Source organism: Limulus polyphemus, unplaced genomic scaffold, assembly GCF_000517525.1.
Source record: "Limulus polyphemus unplaced genomic scaffold, Limulus_polyphemus-2.1.2 Scaffold2974, whole genome shotgun sequence".
Lineage (NCBI taxonomy): Eukaryota > Metazoa > Arthropoda > Merostomata > Xiphosura > Limulidae > Limulus > Limulus polyphemus.
The window spans coordinates 44065-59862 of NW_013668584.1; the positions used below are offsets into that span (position 1 = coordinate 44065).

At 35.0% G+C, this 15798-nt stretch overlaps 1 protein-coding gene across 2 annotated transcripts in view; it reads right to left on the reverse strand.

Moving 5' to 3' along the window:
• Positions 1-10275: 10275 nt before the first annotated feature.
• LOC106468348 (LIX1-like protein) overlaps positions 10276-15798 on the reverse strand; it is a 75290-nt gene continuing 69767 nt past the window's right edge. For both annotated transcript variants that reach the window (XM_022396680.1, XM_022396681.1), the window contains exon 4: positions 10276-12651. In XM_022396680.1, coding sequence (XP_022252388.1) covers positions 12238-12651 — 414 coding nt within the window. In that variant the 3' untranslated portion in view covers positions 10276-12237. The remainder of the gene's footprint in view (positions 12652-15798) is intronic.

Here is a 15798-nt window from a genome sequence, read left to right on the forward strand (position 1 = left end):
CAGTACGTTCTGAACAGTTCTCATGTCGTTTGTCACCACCAACCTTCGTAGTTAATACCGGAAAGTCATCACCCTGTTTAGAAGCACCATTCACACTGTCCGACTATTTTACATCTTCCCCCTCAGACACAGGCTGGCAAACAGGCCTCTGTCTTATTTGCAATTTCAGTAGCACTTGCTTTAGAAGAATCAGTCATTACTTCAAGAACAGCTGATAAATCATCTGTTGTTCCCTCACGAGGGGTGGATGGTGGTTTAAATACGTCGGTACAAAACTGAGCCACGTGACCTTGTGCACGACATCTATAACATCGCAGTGCTGGGCATTCACTCAGGCACGGGTTGCAAATACGGTTTTGTTGATAATGTTTGACACCACAAACACCGACCTATCCAAGGGTTGAAGGAGCTTCAACACATGCCGGCAAAGAAGTACGAGTGCCCATAAAGACAACTCGAACATGTCTTGTTCCAAGATAAACGCCTTTGTCTCGTTTTAACACAATCGGGTCCTTTCTCTCAAAGTCAAATACGTCTAATTCTGCAGCAATACATTATCACTAATGTATTCCGATACACACCCCCCCCCCCCCCCGGAAACGAAATTTTAAGGACACCGTGGTAAATTCCACTCACCAGAGGAATATCACCATTGACAGTCGAGGACTAAGTCTGCATGAAATTCTAAAACAAATACCACTTCACATCCCCTGGATGAGGGACTATAGAGGAAATGGACTCCTCTCCATATTGCTCATATATTGCCTGCAACACCTCACCATTTCCAATATCACTTGTGCTCATAAATATGGTAGGTCTCATGGTGTCCATTATTTCATCACTTTTTTGTGACCTTGCTTGTAGAGGACAAGACATTACGAACTCGCCCTCTCCTCTGAACCAAAGTTCGGAAAGTATAGGAAAGCAAGTGTAAAGGAAGCTTTAAGGAAAAAACACACTTCGCTAAATGCCAGACCAGGGCAAAATGCCATCTACCTGTTTTTTTTTAAACCCAGAGCATTGATACATGTAGACGAAGTTCGGGCTTTCGTTTTACCCAATATGGTTCTTTATTTTTATAATAAATTTAATTCAAACTTCAAAATTTAAGGATCACTGAGGTTATATTTATTGATAAACACTGTATAATAAAATATTGAGTCTTGTTTGTTTTTTCAAGTCATATTTACTAGTGAATTGTAGTGTTATGGAAAAAAAAAAGCATTTTTTTTGGTACATTATACGCTTCCACTTTAGGGGTGGAAGCTCTATGAATGTGCTCCTTAATCATGAATATAGTTGAAACACAAACCTGAAAACATTAAACATTCAGCCTCACATTGAAAAAAAGAGAAACATATTTGATTCTTAGCAGCATTAACCTAGAAAAGTGTTTCTGTCACAATAAAGTTTCACGGGCTTTGAAGATTTCTTTTATAGTAGAATTTCCCACCATATAGAGTAAAGGAACCCACGGTTTTACAATATTATAGTAAAATACAGAAATAGGTTACATGTTGCAAATTGTTTCGAAAAATCAAATCCGTGCCTTGTGAGAATTTTGACCCCTTCATGTTTCTTCTGGGGTGCATAAGAGTCCAAGTTTGGAGGAGATTGGTCAGATAATATGCGAGGAGTTAGCGGACAAACAACCCCCTCGAGACCTTCCTCATGTTATCCTGTATCACTGTGTCAAGTTTGGTGCTATATAATCAAGAAATGTGGAAATGTATGAGGAAAAAATATATATATATGTATACACATATTGACATTTATTTATATATATTAGATAGGGTCCAACTCCCCCCCCCTCCTGATCTTTCTCGTGTCATTCTGTATCACTCTGTCAAGTTATACTGATTTGGTAGTTTTCCGGAATTAGATGTGGTCCAACCACCCACTGAGAATTTTGACTTCTAGAGACCGTAGGAGTCACCATTACAAGTTTGGTGGAGATTCATCAAATACAAATAGTGTGCGAGGGGTTAGCGGATAGACAGATTATACAATTTTGCTTATATATATTTCGGGGTTTTCTCTTTGGACTGTCTTCCTGGTTTTAGCTTTGTTAGCCCACTAAGCTGAAGAAACGCGCTTTAACTTGGATATTTTCAAAACTGAAGTGTGTTGCGACTAAACCACATGGGTTATCATAGAGTTGTAGCAGAGGGTTCTGATTGGGAAAAATTTGGTGATGTTGCGTCAATGTGTTTCCTTGATAACCAAGCAAATTTAATGGGGAATGTTAGCCAATTATTATGATTTTTATGGGCCAGACTTTCTTAAGTGTCCATTTTCCCACTGGAAAATGGTGAACAAAAATCTTCTATAAGTATGATTTATAAAGTTCTTGAAGATATAATTACTGAAAAACCTTTTGCCACAGATCTAGCACTCGAGCTACATTCTGTCATATTTATCCACCTTTATGGAGATGACTACTGTTTTTCACATGTGTTCTCCTTTACCAGGTTATATTGTACCTAGAAGGCAAAAACTAAACGAATTGTAAGAAGGTTTTTCTTTCTGCCGTCTTTTTTTTTTCTGTGATAATATTTCAGCTGCCGACTTTGTTTACCATCCATTCTAAAAATACAGATATGAAAGCCATCACCGAAATACATATCCCCTGTGTATATTAGCAAAGACAGGGGTAGAAATTAATGTGATCTCCTTTACATTTTAATAGTAGATCCAGCTATAGCAAGCTAATAAGAATGGTAATTTTGTATTAGACTACTTCCACAGATCATGAACGTAAGCTTTTATTATAATGTGGCATTATACTAAGAAGTGCAAAGCATATATAAGGAGTTGATTTAAGATGGTGATTTCCTTTACCCATTCTGTGAACTCCTTTACATGCTTCTCACCATGTCCCCAATTATCTGTTTTTATAAATAGACGCATAATTATCGCTCACAGATTTAGCTTTGTAATTTATCAGTCATTTAAACCTAAAACTACTACCACTCACACCATATGAATGTTAGTTACACAGTTAAAGAGATACACACCTGTTATGTAATCCCACTTTCAAGGACTTTTCTTGCAGGAAAATGAGTTGATTTGTGAGTAATACATTTCAAATCCACCCTACCCTAATCATCCTCATATGGTGGAAACTAAACATGGCGGGAAAAGTATTACACTATATATTCCCCTCTGAAGCAAAACTGAAGTAAAGGAGTTCACGCAAGTTCATGTTCAATGATTTTTATTGAAGAATGCAATTTACTCTTACCCTTTCAGTTATTGATAACAACAAATGTCTTGGCTGTTGTGTATAACGATATAACAAAATGACATAACTTGAGTATCTACACTAGATATATGCTTAAAGGAGATCACGTGCTTAAAAAAAAACTAATTTTATTGCAAGCTCCAAATGAACATATTCAAAATATCTCTTGATATCCTGTGTTTGGGGTATGATCAAATCAAATTATATACTTCCCGGATTGATTTTAGACTAATCTTTTTAGTTACTCAAAAATTTGTAATTATTGTCTTGAAAATAAACAAGTGTAAAGGAAAACACATGATTACGGCAACATGTTATTTTAGATATTTTTATGTGTGAAAAAATAATGGGACAATCAGCCAATAACAAATTTTCAAAACGTAAATGTTTACTATCTAATCACAATAAAGGCTTGAGTCATACTTACAATCTTTGTGTTTGTGTTATTGCTTTGAATTTAAATTTTTCTGCTGGTGACATGCTACTTTTAACACCCCACCATTGTTTATTTCCTTAGTTTGCTGGAAAAACATAAAACAAACTCAACATATTATATATGTTTGGAAAGCTCTGTCCATCGTCTATCATATAGAAGTTATTATATGTTTTTGTAAGGTACGTAATCGGAGAAATTTGCTCCAGAACACTGGTGACATCAAATTGGACCTTTAAAAAAGCCTAGCTCTTATGCGCCAGTAATATCAAGCGTTGGGCGCGCATATACCCGATTCGATTATATTACTCATCACGAGCTTTGCTAACCTACTCTCAAATCCAATCTTACTATTATATGTCCAGAGTTATCGGCGTGACAGATAAACAAACAGAATTTGACCATCTATTTTACTTCTAGGGACCGTAGGAATCACCATGCCAAGTTTGGTGGAGATTGGTCAAATAGTGTGAGACGAGTTAGCGGACAAACATACAACAGATTTCGTTGTAATATAGATTAATTAACAAAGCAAGCTATCAAATATGAAACTCTGCGTTACTTGTGCATATTCCCCTTAATAGGCATTCTAAAAGTAAAAGAGCAAAGTAAAAGTACACGATTTATTCCGACTGTGATTTTAAACGTAACGAAAACCTAAGCTAAAATTGAAAGATTCGCAGGTTGAATAACGTCTTAGCGAAACTCCTGTGTTTAATAATAAATTTAGTTAATAATAAAATAAACTAATTAGCTCAAATACATTGTCTGCTTCAAACAACTTGATTTTTTTTTCTGTTGTTAGTTTTGCAATCATAATTGTGGAGGCTTAAACATGCTGTATTGCATGAAAATATTATTGGCGTATTTTTCATATATCCTCATTTTGGGTATAATTTCGGTGGGCAATTTTCACTGTGAATTTTTTTGAAGGATTCGTTGGAAACTCCTGGTAGGAACAAAACTTTATGGAAATTTTTACAGCGTAAAAAAAACGAAAAAACAAACAAACAAATAAAGGAATATATTCCTGGAGGGCAAACAGTTGGATGCACATTACAGACGTCTTGTCTACCCACAGACAACATAGAGGCCACGTGGTCAAGCTTCTTTCCAGCCACACTGGATTCTTGCTGATACAGCAAGTGATTATTGCGGCTGTTTAAGAATGCAAAATACATAAAACGTTAGTGGAGAGAAAGCGACCGGGCCAAGGCTGAACGTTAGGAAAGTCTAGACGTAACGCTAGGGTGTGACCAGAAAAACGAAAATCCCATCATTTGTCATGTTCAACCTCTCCGCCAGTTGTCCAGCGCTAACTCTTTCCCCATTTGTCTTGTTTCTACTCATGTCATGCCTCAAACTTTTTTTTTTAGCTGTCACAGTTGCTTCAGGCTTTCTACCCTTTTCTTGCTGAATATTTTAATCTGTGGTATAATAATTGAAGCTACAGTATTTGTTTTGTCATATCTGTCATTTACTTCTTTGTTCAACCTTTTAAAAACTGTTCTTCTTCTATTTTTCTTACTTCTACTACAGTTTTCCCAAAAACTAGTTTGTCGTAACTTCTGCATATATTATCAATAAAATAGTTACCGCTATGATTATCATATGAGTAGTAGCATCAAGTCTTTCGCTACCAAATTGTAAAACTCAAGTTCCGTAGTTCGCGCCACGTTATTGTACAAAACAACAACAGAGAAAAACAAAATTGCGGTCCGACATTTGGGACGGTGATGCGTTATAAGATGCGAATATTCGGTTTGACAAGAGTGTCTTAAGAATTAGTGGTGGGTGGTGCTGATTAATTGCCTTCCCTCTGGCCTATCACTTCAAAATTAGAGACAACTAGCAGAGTTAACCCTCGTGGCTTTAAATCAAACAAAACGAACTTAACATTAATTTCATTCTAATCATTTCCAACCTCTGGGTATAATCACTCAATTTCTTGGTTATTAGTATTGTTTTATTTCTTGCCACTTTCATTTTTGGTATCATTTTCCGCCATTAATACTACAATTTTGAACTACTGCTTAGGTCAGTCATTGTCATTTTCAACCTCTTCAATTTATTTTTTCTGCTGGTTACTGATCCAGAGTATTAACAAGCTCCTAACCAAGTTGTTGAAGGTTATATATTCTGCAGTTTTCAGCTGAATTTCCCAATTAGGGAAATCATTTTTACTACCACAACACGTATGTATTGTTGCATGCCCTAAAATTATAGACTAAATGAGACTAATAATTTTTAAACCATCAAAAGGTTTATACATTAATATTGCCTTGGACTAAGTTCTCAAGTGATAGGATTAAAGGATTTCATCCATTGCCGTCAGCAACACTTTTATGCATCGCTGTCTTTCGGTGGTAGATAATGGTAGAAATGATTATATAATAACAACATTGTTACGTTTCACTGATGATTTGAACTTTATCTGTAACATTGGATGTATAATCTAGCCTCATCATTTCCTAACTTGCAGCATTAAGTTTTTATAATTACTCGATAAATAAAAAGTACTTCTTTGTAGCTTGCAGTGCAATTTTTTGTTTGTAAAATAACGCTTGTATATGAACAGCAAGGTTAAATCTAAACCAATATTTGACAAACTTCTCCAAGTGCTGGAATCCTTTTCCACACATATATATATATATATATTCTGTCATTATATTATAGAATTATTACACACGGCACATCATGAAAATGTATAGATCATGCAAGAATGATACTTACTTCTGTCAGTTTAATTCTATGTAAACAATCTATTCACTATTGCTGGTTCTGTTCCGTGGAACCATTCGAAACCCTTAGAGGAATCCTAGCGTTCCACGGAACGGGACACATATGAGAGATCCGCAGATCCATAATCCGGTACTATAATCACCAGACTGTGCTCGGTACAAAACTTAAGCATATTTATATTTATTACATAATTTTGAAATTATTAAATAAACAAATTTGCGAACAAAATATGATATAAGTTAGGCACTGTTGTCATACACAGCTTGTCACGTAAATGAAATGATAATGTAATTTTTTTTTCAAAAAGAATATTTTGGTTTCAAATCAGTTCCTTCAATAAAGAAGAATAGTAGATACCCCCCCCCCTCCTTCAGACACGCTGCCAGAGAGTGTTACACGTTTGTCGACCTCAGGCAACATGGGGGAAGGCAATGATGTCACTCTAGAGTATGCATTGTTAGGCTGCCATGACAGGCGGACATGACATTGGAACTTTAGAGACCTAACGATAACGTCATATTTTCACGAAGTGGAACCAGAGGGCACTGGCACCATGCAATGATCTCACCAGAGAGGGTGTGTTGCTAGGCTGACATGACAACAAAATGTCAGAGACATTACCTAATAGCTCCACGAAATGGAACCAAAGTGAGTGTTGCTAAGCCACCATGACATGCGGACATGACATCAGAGGTAATGACATCCACATAGTGTATGAACGTGTCTCAACATGGCTAGATTTAATACAATGGTGGCTTAGCAACATTCACTCTGGCTCCACTTCATGGAACTATTACGTAATTGTCTCTAACGTTCCGTTGTCATGTCCGATGGGGCCTAGCTACTCACTCTCTCTGGTGAAATCATTGTCTCCCAGCTGTTGCCTGAGGTCAACACACGTATATAACGCCTTCTGGCGGCGCGTCTCAAGTGGCGGTGTAACTACTAAGAATGCTAAAGCTATAGCTGTTTGTAAACATAATAAAATATATTGTTCTACCAGAACCAATCCTACATGTGTTCATAACCTGGCAGATGCTTTTGTTGACTCCCCTTTTTTTATTTGGCTTTGTCCTTATAAACTTTATTACTTTTATCTTTTCGTCTGACCAAAACTCATGTCTTCAATCATATACTTTTATTCAGAGTTGTTTATTTTGTAGCAACGTATTTAGTAGGCCGTGTGTGAGCAGTTGTTGCCTTTATTTAGAATAAAAGCTCTTGAAAGTGTAAATAAATAACTCGCTCATGTGCGTAGCATAAGCTCTCACAATACTATACATATAGCCTTTGTGTGAGTTTTACTTAGTTTGTCTGACTAAATGACGAACCTGTATGTCCACCCTACATCATCCTTACGTTTTTAAATTTTTTTTGTTACTTGTATGTCTCCCGGTGGGACAGTGGCTAGTATTCGGATTTACAATGCTAATATTACGGTTTCGATTACACTCGGTAGACACAGCAAATAGCTTGATGTGACTTTGCTATAAGAAAACACCCATACATACACACAGTTATTTGTATAATATAACGTCAATATTTGCTTCTTAGCCGTTTAAATTTTAAATAAACAAACACGTTTTTGTTTTTTTAACTTTACAATTGCGGAGATATATAGAGGATGTCATACTTTGGTGTAGTATGTCAAAGATATATAGAGGATGTCATACTTTGGTGTAGTATGTCAAAGATATATAGAAGATGTCATACTTTGGTGTAGTATGTCAAATATATATAGAGGATGTCATACTTTGGTGTAGTATGTCAAAGATATATAGAGGATGTCATACTTTGGTGTAGTATGTCAAAGATATATAGAGGATGTCATTGAAACCAATACCACTAACTTCATGTTAAGAATAACGTGAAACATGTATTTTAACATACTACACCAAAGTATGACATCCTCTATATATCTTTGACATAGTACACCAAAGTATGACATCCTATATATATCTTTGACATAGTACACCAAAGTATGACATCCTCTATATATCTTTGACATAGTACACCAAAGTATGACATCCTCTATATATATTTGACATAGTACACCAAAGTAATAAGTAAAGAATTACTTGTTTGTTTGTTATTAAGCACAAAGCTACACAATTGGCTATCTGTGCTCTGCCCACCACGGGTATCGAAACCCGTTTTCTAGCAGTATAAGTCGGTAGACATACCACTGTGTAAAGAATTACAAACAAAAACATATAAATGAAGGTCTTGGTTTGTTTCGGATATTCGCACAAACCTACTCGCCGTCCTTAACTTTAATTGATAGATTAGAGGGAAGACAAATAGTTAACAACATATAAATGAAGGCCTTGGTTTGTTTCGGATATTCGCACAAACCTACTCGCCGTCCTTAACTTTAATTGTTAGATTAGAGGGAAGACAAATAGTTAACAACACCCATCGCCATTTTTTTGGTTTACGCGATATTTCACCGCCAGTCTTATAACGGCCTCAAAGATGGAGGCATTATTTTTATTGAGGTAACAGAACGCGAACTTAAGATCCACAGCCTGGTATCTACCTTAGCCACATGGCCACACCTAGCCTTATATGTTAAAGCTAACGACACTTTGAAATAAATTAGTAAAGAACGATTAAACGAAAAAGTGTAATGAAATGTTACCCAACTTCTTTAAATGGTTAAATAATTTACTAGATGTCATTGATTACTATAACACAAAAACTTGAGTTGCATTCCTTCATGAACTGTAAATAAATCTGCGCTTATTGTGATCAAGAGGAAAGTGTTTCACTATCTTAACTTTTTACATTTGAAAGTGTAAAAATAAAATAAAATACTTAATTCAATGACAGAAGTTTGCCTGATCTGGATCTGTTTTTTGTGTGTTTTTTTTTAGCCTGCTCCAAAGCCTGAATTCTAAATCTGTCATATATGTCAGAGTTTTTAGGCTCAACTTTCGAATAACGCAATATACTTCGCATATCGAAAACAGTTTGGTATCATTATATTACCCAAATTATTGAGTAAAAAAGTATATTTTGCTCCTAGTCTATGACTAATGGACAATCGTTCATCAAGGGTTACAGATTATTAAAAAAATAATGTATAATGCGTGTCTTTTAAAAAACGATAGACAGAATAAGCTATATGAATAGCTTGTAGATATTCTCTAGTTGGATTTTTTTTACCGTCTATCGAACAGCTAACTAAATCCAAGTACAATCAGTACCATGTTTACCGAATGCTATAGTTTTCCCACTCCAGTTAACTCTAAACATTTAAATCAGTATAGCATATTTCGAATTTATGACCAAGCTCAGTTAACTAAAAATATAACAACAATAATAAAAACAAATCAAGTGCGTGATTTTTAGAATAATATGTTATTGTGAGTTAGGAATACAATTATTTTTTAATGGTAATTTATATACTTTTTTAAATCCTTTGTGTTTCTAAATTATCACGAATTTAATAAATATGTGATGTTTATATGAAATAAAAAATGTTTATTAAAAATCTTTCACTACTGTCTTAGAAGTATCTTGTGAGTGCAGGCTTTAGTATCTTGTTTGTTTGTTTATTTGTAATTAAGCACAGAGCTACACAATGGGCTATCTGTGCTCTGCCCACCATGGGTATCGAAACCCGGTTTCTAGTGTTGTAAGTCCGTAGACATACCGCTGTGCCACTGGGGTGGGGCGCTTTAATAGCATTCACCACAGAAATATTCTTTAGTACAAGAATAAACAATAACGTTAAAAAATTTTAAATGGAATTTTTAGAACAAATAAAGGGCTCACAAAACTAAAATTGTAATAAAACTAGAAGCTTTACATAACCTTTTTATTTATTTTTCAATTTAAAATGATGCTGAAATATTAAAATAGATATAAATCTCACAGCAAAAAAATACAATTGCATACATTTATGGTCACCATCTATCTGAAGAACCTACGTGAAACGTGCTAAACAAGAAGCTGAAAATTAAATATATGAAGTTATCGTTTGATTACTTATGTCAGACTCCAAGATTCTGTAATAAATATAAACTTCCATGTTAGAGTAGACTAAATCTACACTTCCTATTTCCAACCTTCTAAACTCCAACTACTAAGTTCTTTTTTAACGCCACAACTATTTAAATTACAAAGAAAATATATATAAATATTCATATCATAGCAATGACGCTTTAAACATTTTGGTTTTCATAATTTATTGGATATGGAAGTAATCAGACAAAAGATAATATTCCAGTAATAACATTTTATTTCTGGCGATAAATCATTTTTCCACTCCTGGCATTGTTTAGGTTTTTGTATTAGGGAATAGGATCGTAAATTCAATTGGTATGTAGCAATTGTGGCTGTACGCTTCCAGACTTTTAGTTTTAACACTTTATACAGTTTTAGACTTCAGTCCTATCTGAGCCACAGCATCGGGAGTTAAGCCAGTGGCTGTTTAAAGAAGGGGATTGGCAACTAACAGGTACGTTTTCACAAACTGTTAGTCTCACGTCTACATACAGTGATGAGATCCTTAATTGACAGACAAATGCAATGTTGTTTACATAACCCTGACTAAAACAACTTTCTTATACGAATAAGCCAAATATATACACACATATATGTTACTACAAACGAGTAAAATACCGTACTTTTTAGGCATTACTTATTTTGTTACTAACAGGGGTGGTCAATGAACGCATAAGTCTCGAGAATGAGGGGGGGAAAGTCTCAATACTTTGAAATGAAAACGTTTTTATTTCTGTTAAGCGCAAAGCTACACTATGTGATATGCTCACCGCGTGTATTGAAACCCTATTTTTACCATTATAAGCCCTCGGGCTTACCGTTGAACCAGTTGGGCAAGAAAAAAATAATTAACAATGGATAGCTAAACCATAACATAGTATTATTACTAAGTCAGAAAAATAATATCGTGGGATTATTTTTGTTGTTATTAAAGCGTGTAAAAAAATTCACTTTCATGATGAGAAATATTGATGATAACAGGAGTAGAGACTCAATTAAACTTTTAAATATAGATTATACAATATTTTTGTGCGATTATAAATTCACTTCAAATAGATGACCGTTATTTATGTTATTGGCCTAATTATAATTATAAAAATCAGTAACTAAAAAGACCTACTTTTATTTACGAATTTCCATAACTTTCTCTTAATATTTTTATGTACGAAATAATGAAATACATTTTGTGGCTTGTATAAAGAAAAAGTGCAAATTTTATTACAATCTCTTATTGATACTATATCTTAAACAAGGAAAGACAGTTCGTGAGTTTGGCCCTAAATGTATTTTTTAAATTATTCATCATTTGTGTATCTTGTGAAAAGTAGTTTGATACAACTAAATGCAGTTTCCTGCTTCTAAACCTCACTGCTACCTGCTATGCCTAGACAGCAACAGAAAGACCACAGTTATTATACAGATTGTTTGGAACCAACGCACTATCTAGTTACTGAAGCCACTACAAGATCGACGCTAACTACAAATTATCGTGGAGCAGGCAAACAACTATCACAAGCAGCTGACTCCACAGTTTTGGGCACAACCACCAGGAACCACAGTCAGACATAAGACTTTTAATTGTGTACACCCAAAACTTCAGGGAGATTAGAAATAAATTACAAAAAAGACTAATATTGGAATTACTCCTGGTTGGAATAAGTTGGATAACACGAACAAAACCTTGCCCTTAATGGCAGTGCCCGGGGATCACACATACATCACAAAACAACATGCCGGCCTCCTACAGAAGCAGATATTCAGTTCACTATTTACAATATGTACAAGCACTAGGTCGAGATAGACAAATTTAACTCAGGCCATTCACTGAATTCACCTGACTGCAGGCTAACATCAGAATGTCTCTCTTTTCTTTGGGAAACCTCAGTTCCCGCCCCGCCAATCTAGCGGCTTCCAGCTCGCGCTCTGCATTTCCCAATTCTCTGGAGATTATGCCAGACGATTCTTGCTCACGAGCGATCCAATCCAGCGCCATCTGCGAACGCATATCATCATCTAGAGTGCGGTGAGAGTAATGGGCAACAACTTCTTGGCGGGAACACTGTCGTTCACGCATAGCCTTTAAACTTCCATTCCAGTGAAGTAGTTGGAAGACGGTCATAAGTTCCTGGAACTCCAGCATGGTGCGCCCTTTGTTGGTTTCTAGCATAAACTGGAAAGCCTCAATACCGTTGTTGCTACTTTCAGGCCCATCGGGGTTGCCCTGGAAAAGCAAGTACAGATTAAATTTCATCTTACAGGATTGGATACAATTAAGAATGCTCGTAAATCATCATGTAAAAACAACAACGACAACAAAACATAAGCAGTTCATTAGCTGGTTCATCAGGTTACACTTCACAAATTACTGAGCTTTCTTCTAGTCACCCCATCCTGTCAGACCTTTCCGCTAAGAGTACAGAAGAAACCTTAATGCCATCGCAACACAAACAAAGTATTTCAAAATACAAAAAAAATGGTAACAAGTTATAAAGATATTCAAACTTACATGAATGAAACATGTTAACTGTTAACAGTTTGAAAATCAATGATTTGCATTTGAGGTCATTTTACTAATCTGTATCAATCGAACATCGCTTCAGCATTTCCATCATACCTAGTAAAAAACACCCTCGGATGCAATAGTAAGAACGGACTTTGATTCGCCTAAATAGATCCGGTAAGCATTGTAAATACTACACTTTACACTGTTTTCAATAAAATTGTTGTGCTATAATCGTATTTCTCCTACTAAAATATATTTTTTTATGAAAACTGGTTTGTTTGTTTGTTTGAATTTCGCGCAATACTACACGAGGGCTATCTGCTCTAGCCGTCCCTAATTTAGCAGTGTAAGATAAGAGGGAAGGCAGCTAGTCATCACCACCCACCGCAAACTCTTGGGCTACTCTTTTACCAACGAATAGTGGGATTTACCATATCTAACGTAAACGACTCTGTAGCAGTAATACACATGCGCAAGCGAGACAATCGTCCAAATTCTATCCTTGTCATGTCCTTCTCGAAAATAATGCGTGTCAAGCAAGATAATTTAAATAATATTACTTTTCTTTCTCTGTTATTATAACAATTTAGTATTGCTTAGTGAAATTAATCTTGTTTGAGTATTTGTTTCAATTTGAAATACTATTGCTTAAAAATGCTATAACTTTGGTCCTTCTGTTCCAGCTGCCACCCTAGCACTATGTTATTGTGATTCACCTAGTTAGTGTTAGCTTTGAGTTTGACATTTGAGTCACGTGATTGAAAGTATTCCAAACGTGTCTATAGTTACATCCGAGTGTGTTTCTACTAGGTACTACGGAAATGCCAGAGCGATTTTCCAATAGTAATCTTTATATGATAGCCATACACTTCAGAGAAGAAATAAAATTTGTGAACATTGAAGCATATTTTTGTATTTATAAAGAATAAAAAGAGTGGTCCTCGCAATTTAAAGTTAAAAGAAAATTCACAAGCTTATAAACTCACAATGTCAAGAAAAATTTTAATATATTCTTATGACGTTACATAAAAATGAGAAAAAATGTTTCACTGAAAGTTTCCTCACAATATTGTATGTTAGGGTTTAGAACCTAAACACTACCTGACTTAAAGTTTTTAGTCTTGCATGTATAAATGCACACACACTATAGATTCCATTACCAAAGTGTTAAAGTAAGATGTATAAGTTATAATTAAATTTGAAAGAGTTATATATGATGTTGTATGTACTTAAGGACTTTGCTAGCTACTGGAAGGATTCAGGGCTTCAAAACAATTAAAACATAATTGCAATGTACTCTTTATCGTTTAAGTAGAATAATTTTGGGCGCTGTGAAATATATCTAGGACACGGGCCATTTGAGCCGGTGCCCAGCGATGGCCCTGGTCCTTGCTGATGTTGACTGACTGTTATTAAGGTTGTGTACAATTACTGTACTAGAATAAGGAGGGAGACAACAGGAAAGGAAATTATTAAAGTGAGTACCTCCTGGAACTACAGAGAATAAAAAAATTAACTGCTTAAAAAGATGATATACTTTTTTAACTTTGAAAAACTAATATGACGAAACATATTCTTAGCTACAGAAAAAGCTTTATTATCCGGCATCTGCTTGACACGGGCAGTGCCGGATAGGCGAAACTTCCAGTTACGAAAGCGTATTCCTATACGATATTTTACAGGAAAAATTTTGATCCCCTTGTTAATGTTCTAAAGTACAGTATTTCTACATCGTCCATAACAATAACAGTTTTGAAACAAGAATAAATGGTGTAGGCTGAATAAAAACATTTATAAATTTAGTATTTTAAATGTGATTCACAGTGCAGATGGCTAAAAACTGAAGCTTGCCGGCGGGAAAGATTGTAAACAAAGGCGCAGCAAGACATATCCCGATACGGTGATGTCGAATAACAATGTTTTTACTGCATTACTGTCAAAACAATTAAATATTAAACATAATGTATCAATTAGAAAAAAAAATAGAATTCAGAAACACACACACACCAAATTTAGTATACTTTTTTTAGGGCAAAGTCACATTGGGCTATCTGCTGTGTCTACCATGGGGAATCGAACCCCGGATTTTAGCTTTGTCCATAGACTAATTTCTGACTAATTTTAGACAACTAATTTCTGCTAGTATGAACTCAACGACAAGAGCTACAAATTCTGTTAAATAGGAACCTTCCCTATAAGAAACTTTTATTTGGCCTAAGTATTGTACTTACATAAATACCTATTAAAACAGAATTTTCGTGAGTTAAATCACATCGCTTATTCCCTCAGTTTGGGCCACCAAATTAAAATGTCGTAAAAAGGTTATTTTTCATAATTTTTCATTCTATTCTCACATATATTACATATTCAAGCAGATGAAAGGGCTGATAACAACTTTTCCTTGACAGAATTAGAAATATAACAATCGTTTTACTGATACATCTTTAGCAAGGTTAAACCTAATCTACTTTATGCGAATAACACGTCCACAAAAAAATAGATGTGACAATCAGCCAACTTCTACCATGATTAAAATCTAACAGAATATTCCTATGCACTAACTTTTTTAATTAATTAACTTCTAGCTATGTATTTGAAATTCGAAATACTTGAGAAATTGCAAACTTACTTGAAGTTATATGTCCGTGGGATAAAGTTTGGTAGGATAATACAATTCATTTTAGGAGAATTACGTCATACAGGCAGGCGCCTATATGACGTGAGCAGTCTACCTATTTATCTATACTGTACAGCAGTTTGTTTCTATATATTGTTACGCCTCCGGAGGTTCGTTGGTTAATTTTCCGTATAATTTCTTTCTGAAGAAACTTTAGCGATACAAGTCCTTTCTTAAATAAAACTGGT